The sequence below is a fragment of the Indicator indicator genome, chromosome 1 (genome assembly GCF_027791375.1).
Source record: "Indicator indicator isolate 239-I01 chromosome 1, UM_Iind_1.1, whole genome shotgun sequence".
NCBI lineage: Eukaryota > Metazoa > Chordata > Aves > Piciformes > Indicatoridae > Indicator > Indicator indicator.
Genome location: NC_072010.1, coordinates 117,640,646 through 117,649,759, shown reverse-complemented (window position 1 = coordinate 117,649,759; position 9,114 = coordinate 117,640,646). Strand labels below are relative to the sequence as shown.

The window sequence follows — 9,114 nt, the reverse complement described above, 5'->3', positions numbered from 1 at the left end:
GACAGAAAATGCTGGAGCTATTGCTTGAAGACTAATTAATTCCAAAGCCCCCAAAATGAACAAGAAGCCAAAATGGAACTAAGCCCACAACAGCTGGTGGTCATCAAGGCAGTTTTCCCAGAGGGCAGCAGACTGTTACTAATAGGATGGAAACACAAAATTTACAGAGACCAACTGTAAATGCTGATAACATATATTGAGAAGTGCCTCATTTCTCACATTTTCTGCAGAGCAAGATTGAAGTGGGACAGCAATTTGAACTTTTCTTGCAGAAAAAAGTAGTGGGAACTGAAACAGAGTCCCACTGAACAATTAGTACCAGGAGCTGATTTTACCATAATGCTATTTTCATTGCATTTAAAAATAACATTCAAGCAATTCTATCCATAAAAAAAAAAAAAAACAAACCATGTTCTCAGAGTTGTAGTATAGCTCATTAGGAACTGCTCACTGAGACTCTTACATTTGAAACTATTTCAATTACTGCGGAACCTGGATGTTAGAACCCCCACAGAAGGTTAAAGAAAGTTGTATGTTCTCCCTTCAGAGAAGCAGAGTTTTGAGATGTATCAATCACATTATATAAACTGTACTAACACAAAACATATACTCTTGCCATAGAAGTACTGTTCCCAGCCAATGATTTTAAATTAAATCCAGAGCAAACACAACCTCTTCAGAGCTGGGAACATGTTTGTATGCAAGGAGAACAGCCCTCTGCAGTGCCAGTGATGATAACACCTATTAATAGCAGGGCTCATACTGAACATGGCACACGCACAAAGGCCATTAACGTTCTTTGACATGGGTGGTTGTGAAAGTTTGGAGACACTGAAAAGCCAGGACTTCTTTAAACTATCACTAAGTAATATATTCTAAGAAGCAGAAAAGCTATTTTTATTCAGTGATGATTCATTTGCAGCTCATTCGTTAAGAGTCAAGAAGTGAGGGACTCCAAGAATTGTTCAAAAGCCCAAGCGTAAGGTATTGTGCACTTATTTATTATCTGACTTATAATACAGATGAAGCTAAATAGAACAATTTATCATTCTGCCTGGGCATTTGTTTTAAACGTGGTTTGTTCAGTGCCTTGGTGATGGTCTTCCAGAAGATGGCTGAGGCTGCCTGTATTTTGAGAGAACAGTGATATAATCAGCAAAGGTATAAATGTTATATTCATGGTGCTGAAGGTTCTTGTAGGTAGAATTATCAAATTCTTCTGGAGCAGGCTTGTCAGCTGCTGTGGTCTCTGTGAAAACAAATAGTAACTGGTCACTATAAAGAATATTGCCCTCTGATGTGGCATCCTAAATACTAAGCCAGCTTTCATAAACTGTCAGATCCCTCATTCAGTCAACATATTTTAAAAACGTAAAATAAAATAATTAAAAGAAAGAAAGAAAAAGAGTCAGCAACTATAGCAAAAGAGCAAGGTATACTAAGTTCTGCTGGTAGCTTGTCTGGTCCTAAAGTAGCATATTAGTATGCAGTAGTGGAATAGGAATCAGTACAAGTCATCTAAAACAGCAGAGCTTTCAAAATCTAAACTACCATCTAATCCTGGGGGTGGATAGGGCAGAAGGTCTCATTTATATTTTGCAGACATATGTCTGCATTTCCTGGCTTTTTCATAGTTGCCTGGGTTTTCACTCCAGCCAGAACAGTAGGTGACATTCTTAGCAAGCCAGAAGAGGCAAAGAAGCAGTACAAATGATGTATCACCATGTCAAGACTATGAGATACAGCTATTAGAACTACTTTACAGATTGAATTTTTTGCATGGGGAGAAGTGATGGAATTATTGAGATCTCCACAGTTTAATTTCAAATGTGGTTATATTGAACAGTAATATATCACAAGCCTTCGATCTAATTTTCCTTTCTCCTCAATATAATCTTCTAAACTTTGTATCAGCTCCGCTTTTTAAAATAATAACCTAATAAATTTATTCAGAATCCCTTACTTCACGTTAAAGCCAACATTAATTCCTGCACTTTTAGAATATAATGCAAATTTAAGCAGTAACATTTACATAAAGGCTTCCTGTTACAGAATGATTTTAAAACCAAGGGCACTGCAAGAAATAAAACTTTACTTTCAATATTGATTTTTTTTTCCTCATATATCCAGAGTGTTAACAATAGGAAAGACATAAGCATAATCTAGTGAAAAGCTTTGTCTCAAATTTCTATGTAGTGGTTTAGGTTGGATCATATTAAACTTCTTTCTGTAATGCAGTTGTCTACTATAAAAACAGAAGGACTCGAGCAACTGAACACCAGAATTTCCCTTCAATTATGACCTAATTATTACAAGGTAACCCTATCAGTTTAGGAGGCATGAGTTTAAGCACCACTTGCTTATAAAACACAATGTATTAAGCCATGGTTTCAGCAAAACCTAGGGTTTCACACACAACCCATGAAAGGCAATACCCCTGTGCCCACTACTCAGTTTCTACTGAGACAGCTCATAGAAGGCAACAGTACAGATATAAAAGCCAGATGATGCAGTCTTTGCTGCAAATAGCCCCAAGAACAAGTAAGCGTAGGCAAGTGTACATTCAACCTGCAAGAGACAGTTGTTGAAGTTAAGAGACAGATGCGCAGGAAGAAAAGCAGATGGGAGTCTCACTTTTCCTGCCCAAATACACTGTACTTGGCATCTTGAAAGAAAAATTTCTTCCAAGTTCATTCTCCTCATACTTCAGACTTCTCTTCAAGAGAGCAAGCGTTTCACAGGATGTTCTTCCAAAATGAATCAGAGGTATATTTCTGAGTTACCATGTTACTTAACTATTTTGCTGCTTACTTAGTGGTTCAAGCGGTTCAAATGGATGACATCACCTTAACATCCAGGTTCGTAATGGAAAAAAAATGTTTATACACCTGTAGCACCTCCAATGAAGAGTTTGCAGATGAGCAAAGGCACACAAGAAAGGAGAGAAGTACAGAATACAGAAGGTATCATTAACTGTGAGCACTGAACATGGAAAAGCAGTAGCTGTTCTCAAAGAATGCTTTGAAGGGAAGAAAGCGCAAGATATGCCTGGAGATATCGGTGATGCTGTAGAACGCAGTGTACCTGGGTTTAACTCTTTGCTACCCTTCAGCACCCAAAGATATTACACCAGCAGTAAATAGGTATGAACTTGCCTCTACTAACTCTGCCAGCCACTGCAGCAGAGTCATCCAGCACCTACCTAACAGAAACCCTCCTGCTGTCACAACCTTACCATCTCCACAGCACAAGAGGTGCTCAGCAGCAAAAATGCCATTTTCAGTAAAGCCAGGCCCTACTTAGGAGGATTTTGCTGGTGTGGTTATGACAGTGATGGGTCTGAGGCCCAGTGGTACCACTGCCCCATGAATACATATCTGCAGGTGAAGTCTATCACATGGGTTTAACCTCACTCTGGATTTACAGCATTAGAGTAGAGGAAGCTATTTCACAGATCTTTGATGTGTCATCTTCACCTTGAACAATAAGAACATTTTAAAATGAAGTCCTTCCTTTCATACTAGAAGTTAACTGAACTCATTTTTCAGGTCTTTGTATCACAGAATCACAGAATCAATAAGGTTGGAAAAGACCTCAAAAGTCCAACCTGTCAACCAAGACCTCATGACCACTAAACCATGTCACCAAGTGCCATGTCCAATCCCCTCTTGAACACTTCCAGGGATGGTGACTCCACCACCTCCCTGGGCAGCACATTCCAACATCTAACAACTCTCTCTGTGAAGAACTTTCTCCTCACCTCGAGCCTAAACTTCCCCTGGTGCAGCTTGAGACTGTGTCCTCTTGTTCTGGTGCTGATTGTCTGGGAGAAGAGACCAACCCCCTCCTGGCTACAACCTCCCCTCAGGTAGTTGTAGACAGCAACGAGGTCACCCCTGAGCCTCCTCTTCTCCAGGCTAAACAACCCCAGCTCCCTCAGCCTCTCCTCATAGGGTTTGTGTTCGAGGCCTCTCACCAGCCTTGTTGCCCTTCTCTGGACACATTCAAGTGTGGAAAAAAAAAATGCTTCAGCACCTAAAACTCCACTGGGTATGAACGGAGAGAGAAGCATCATCTATGGATAAATACAAACAGCCTTTCCCATTTTTTTTAAATTTAGTTTTTTTAATAAAGCTTCTGCTGCTGACTGCAAGGAGGAACAAGTAAATTAAAATGCTGTTTGCAAACAGTGCTACATTTTACTATTTGAGTTGCAGTCAGGAAAGAAGGCTTAGCTTCCAGTTCTTAAACCAGATCAAATAATGATCTGACTAACCCCTTAAAACCACAGGCAAGTCTTTCACTCAACACTGTATCGTGGAAATCAATGTACAAAAGCAATTATTCATCACTGAACCTGGTCTGACACTTCAGAGTCACAGAGTGGTTGAGGACCCTAAATGCTCAAGTAGGGTCAGCTAGAGCAGGCTGCCCAGAACTATGTCCAGTCAGCTTCTGAATGTTTCCAAGGATAGAGACTTTACTACCTCTGGGCAACCTGTGCCAGTGCTCCATCACTCTCACAGTAAAAAGTTTCTTGGTGTTGAGGCAAAACACCAAGCACTGGTTTGTAGCCACTACCTCTTGTCCTATCACTGGGTACTAATAAAGAGACTTAAATCTGTCTCCCTTGCACTCTCCTTTCAGGCATTTACATACATTGATGAGAACCCCCCTGACCCTTCTCTCCTCTAAGCTGACCAGACCCAGCTCTGTCTTTCCTCATAGAAAAGATATTCCAGTCCCTTAACCATCTTAGTGGCACTTCACTGGACTCTATCCAGTAGCTCCACATCTCTCTTGTACATGGAATTCCAGGTGCATCTCACCAGAAAAGGATCACCTCCCTCAGCCTTCTCACAGCATTCCTCCTAATGCAGCCCAGGTTACCTTTGGTGGTCTTTGCTGCAAGGGCACATTGTTGGCTCATATTCAACTTGCTGTTCACCTGGACTGCTAGAGTCTCTTCTGCAAGGACATCACTTGAAGGGTGATATCCAAGCAGCTTGACAATTATGCTGGTTTAACTTTCAAGTACGCAAGTTCTTTAATTCAAAGCAGCAACCAGAAGGGGAGTCTTAAGAATGGTATGCTGCCTAAGGTGAAAGGGAAGAATGGTAAGTCACCACAGATCATGACAGAAGGGCATTTGCTAATGAAATACACAGAATGAGATCAGTAGGTAAGTTAACAGAACTGTAAATAAGAAGGGTAAGTTAGATAGGGAAATACAGGTAAAGAGATGATTATATGATGCATGATGATCTTTCCTAAAAAACATAGTGGTCTCCTCCTCAACTTGCTACAAAAACTGGGTTATAAGGTCAAACCTGTGCTACTTCAACATGACTTGCTTACAACCTACCAATCTCAGAATCAATACCTGTTTCTGGCATTAGTGTATGATTTCATAAAGTCTATTGAAATCTGAACTAGTGGAAGATTTTTTAGGAAAAAACCCCAACAAGACAAACTAAAAAGTCAGCAGGATTTAAGCAAAAAAGCAGATGGCATCAAACTTGGCTCAGGAAAAAGGCTGCTACCAAAGCTTTCTGAGAAAAGAGAGAAAACAAAGTTTGTCATATAAACCCCACGATTTTGCTCACAGTGGAAACAACCTCATTTTCATTTTATAAGTAACTGGTTTATGAAACTACAAACACAGTGAAATGAACACCACTTCCTTTCAAAGCATAACTGGAAATTGGCTGTTGCTGAGTGCTTATTATAATTAGCAATGAACAAAAATTTATCTTCCAGAAAGTCACTGCTACACAGTTAGCTTCAGTATAAAGAGAATCCCTTTAAGAAAACTCTAGCCCAGATGAGTCAATACAGTTCAAACAATTTAAAGTTGTACCCTCTATTGTGCTTCTTTCTCCATCCTGGAGTCCTGCTTCTTGAATGGTGTCCTCCTTTGCTGTAGTGCCCACTACCAACACTGTGCTTTCAGAAGTCTCTTGTAGTTTAGGAGCAGCTGCTGCTTCTGCTTCTGACTTCTGTGCCTTCTTCACCTTCTCTTCTTCTCTATGTATTTGTTTTTGCTTTTTGTCTTCCTGAGTAACTGAAGAAGCTTTCATCTGAATAGCTGATACTTGGGTTCCAATGGACTTTTCCTCTAAATAATCAGATTTGTAAGTGACATTGCCCAGGTCTTGGCTTTCAACCACGTGTGGTTCCAAGACCAGCTTCTGCCGACCTGCTTCTTTTGGAGCTGATTTTACTTTGGGGTCTCTTGCTTTGGATTTTGACATTTCATGGCCGACTGTTGTTTTAGAAAATGTGACCTGCTTGACAGGAGACACACCAGTTTCTGTTTTGCGTGACTTCTTCTTAGCTACATATTCTTTCTGGGATTTCTGGGACAAGTTCTCCTTGGCTAGCTTTGATGCCTTTACTGCTATGTTCTCAGAAAAGACAGAGTCTTGTCTGGGAAACCTGGGTTTTGTTTTAATGCCAACTTCTGAATCATCATTTTCTTCCTCTGAATCTGAGCTAGAATCTGAATCTGAGCTGGATGAAGTTTCTTCCTCAACTAACTCCTTCCTCAAGCCTCCTTCTGTTGCAGGTGAAGTGATGTTTTCCTCCTTAAGGGAAGAAACACCTACTCGCTGAGGAAATGCAACAATAGTTTTTCTTGACATGAACATCCTCAAATCTTCAGCAGAAGCCTTGGAAGTTTCCTCGAGGTTAGTACTAGATAGGCTCTCACTTTTGTTTGAAGATGCTAAGAGAGAGCTAGAAGACAACATTTTAGGGAATTCAACTGGTGCCTTGGTGGCTAGTAGCTTGGTGCTTCCCTGTGGTGCCACTACATCTAGGAAACGGCATAAAGAGGATTATCATCATCATCATATCCGATACTGCTGTTAATTAGTGATCTTAGTCATACAATTTTAACTTTCTGAGATAATCTGGTACAAAAAGCAAACTGAAAGACGTTATTATACTAAATAGAGGCATTATGAAGCAGAAAGTTTTAAGGCATTAAGTTAAACAGAGTTCTAGTTAGCACTTAACAGTTTTCACTGCTGCAGTGCTGAAACTCATGAGATGCCTTTTGCTGCTTGCTTTGCCAGACTCCTTGCAACTGCTGTTTTTCTCAGTGCTTCACTTCTGCTTCACTGAAAATAGTTTACAGACACCTTTGTATCTCAGATGAACGTTAAGATAGCTTGTTAGCTGAGCTCTTCAAATATGCTGCTACAGAGATAATATTTGTCTAAGAACAAGCCAGCGAAGCAGAAGAGATAATAAACAGACAAAGCAATAGCCAGCCTCTTGTAATAGTTATTTTAAAGCAGTAAGGAGAGAATGACTCCCAAGAGACAAACTAGCAGAGATACCTGAGGCTATATATTAAAGTATTACTTGTTCATGTGTCCATGTGAACTGCCAACTGAATTGTCTAATGCAGTTTAACATCATTTTCCCAAGACCTTATCTGCTCCAGTCTCCACTGTGTCCACTCCCTTTTTTTTTGGTTTGAGACCTCTTCGCAAAAGTCTTAGAAGATCTCTGCCTGCCTCTTCCCCCTCATGGTTACTTTCATTAAGCTAAAGAGAAGAGGCTAACAGTTGAAGAGAAAGCAGCAATCTTCCATCTTTTTCATAGTGTACCAAATACCCCTTGGATGCTTGTGCCAACTACATCCTCGAGAGGCTGATCAACAACCAATAGTGCTGCGGTTACAGAAAACAGGAAGACAAAGAGGACTGGGAGCAGACTGGGATGGTCTGTTAAGAAGATAGACCATTGCTGAAATTTTTTATAGCAAAGCCAGCTCCATTATGAGTTCCACCACTTCCAACCAGCAGCGTAATACAACAGATTTTCAGTCTATTGTGCAGATTTATCTGCACAGTTTGGAAACCCAGAGCTACCTTACAAGACCATAAACTGGATGCAGTTTTCCCCCTTACTAGTATTTTACAGTTAATACCTTATATGATCCAAGGAGTTACTACAGTTCTGAATAGGAGGAGCAAGCCTTTAGCAATGACCAAGTGAAAATATCACAGAAGAAATATGAAACCAAATGATACATGGAATTAAGTGCAAAGTCATTAAGAAAGAATTTACCATATAGGTAATTCTTTTGAATAATTTCAGAGTGACACTTCTTTCTGCCAGATGGAAAGTGCAGGGAAGGACAACAGAAGGAAGTAGGAGGATGGGCAGCCACCTTTGAAAGAAGCTTGGCTCTTTTCACAGTCTAATATAGCCAAAGAGCAGCCTGTAGAAACTAATAGGTGAGGAAACATCACTTAGGATTGAAGAGCTCTTCAAAGAAGCACAGAGGAAGGTCAAACTAACAGGGAATGCCCAAAGGGATGACAGACAAGTGAAAGCTGAGCGAAAGCTGAAGTATTACTGTTAAGACATCTTAAGAAACCTAGAAGGCAGGTACTATTCAACTTGACCAGGAACAGTAGGTGTCAGTGGAAAACTACTTCAAACAATAATAACTTGGATATGTGAAGATGCTATGTCTTTCAGCTTTTAATTGGAAAGTCTAATACAACTGGTACAGGCTCTTTATTTAGGGTACTTCAAACTTCGTACCACCTGATCTGTGTTCGCATTCCTTTCCTAAAACAGTACATCCAAACCAGTAACAAGACTATTTTTCCCAGATTCATTTTTACTGAGCCTTGTAACATCAGTATCATTATTGGAATGTGTTTAGAACATGTTTGCAATTCAGAAAGGCGGCATACAGAAATTACAGATGTATTCCCCATCATTGACTTTGTAAGTGAACATGATTATTTTATCAAAGCAAAGAAAATTTGCACACCAGCTGCAATCTGAAAAAGACAGCTGCATCCAACACATCTTAACTAACCATTTGCAGGGGGGGCAGCTGGCTGAAAGAGGTGGCCTAAGAGGTCCCCTGACACCTTCTGAAATCAGAGCTGCAGGACAATGAATCTAGAAACTGGTGCTAAAGTACATCTCAAATGTGCTTAATGCAGGAAAATGGTAATAAAAAGTGATCTGTTGTTCAGTCAAGCTTCCATCATTCTATGCAGCAAAGGCTGCCTTAATGGACCAACCAAGCTTTTGTTTTCCTTGGCATTTAAGAAGCTAACATTAGAAGCCAGGTGACTG

General features: G+C 40.2%; 1 protein-coding gene across 1 annotated transcript in view; it reads right to left on the bottom strand.

Moving 5' to 3' along the window:
- Positions 1-757: 757 nt before the first annotated feature.
- The window catches only part of NDUFV3 (NADH:ubiquinone oxidoreductase subunit V3), an 11,451-nt gene continuing 3,094 nt past the window's right edge, over positions 758-9,114 (bottom strand). Inside the window, exons 4-5 of the mRNA XM_054395093.1 lie at positions 5,861-6,817; positions 758-1,249 (exon numbers count right to left, since the gene is read on the bottom strand). Coding sequence (XP_054251068.1) covers positions 1,083-1,249; positions 5,861-6,817 — 1,124 coding nt within the window. The 3' untranslated portion in view covers positions 758-1,082. The remainder of the gene's footprint in view (positions 1,250-5,860; positions 6,818-9,114) is intronic.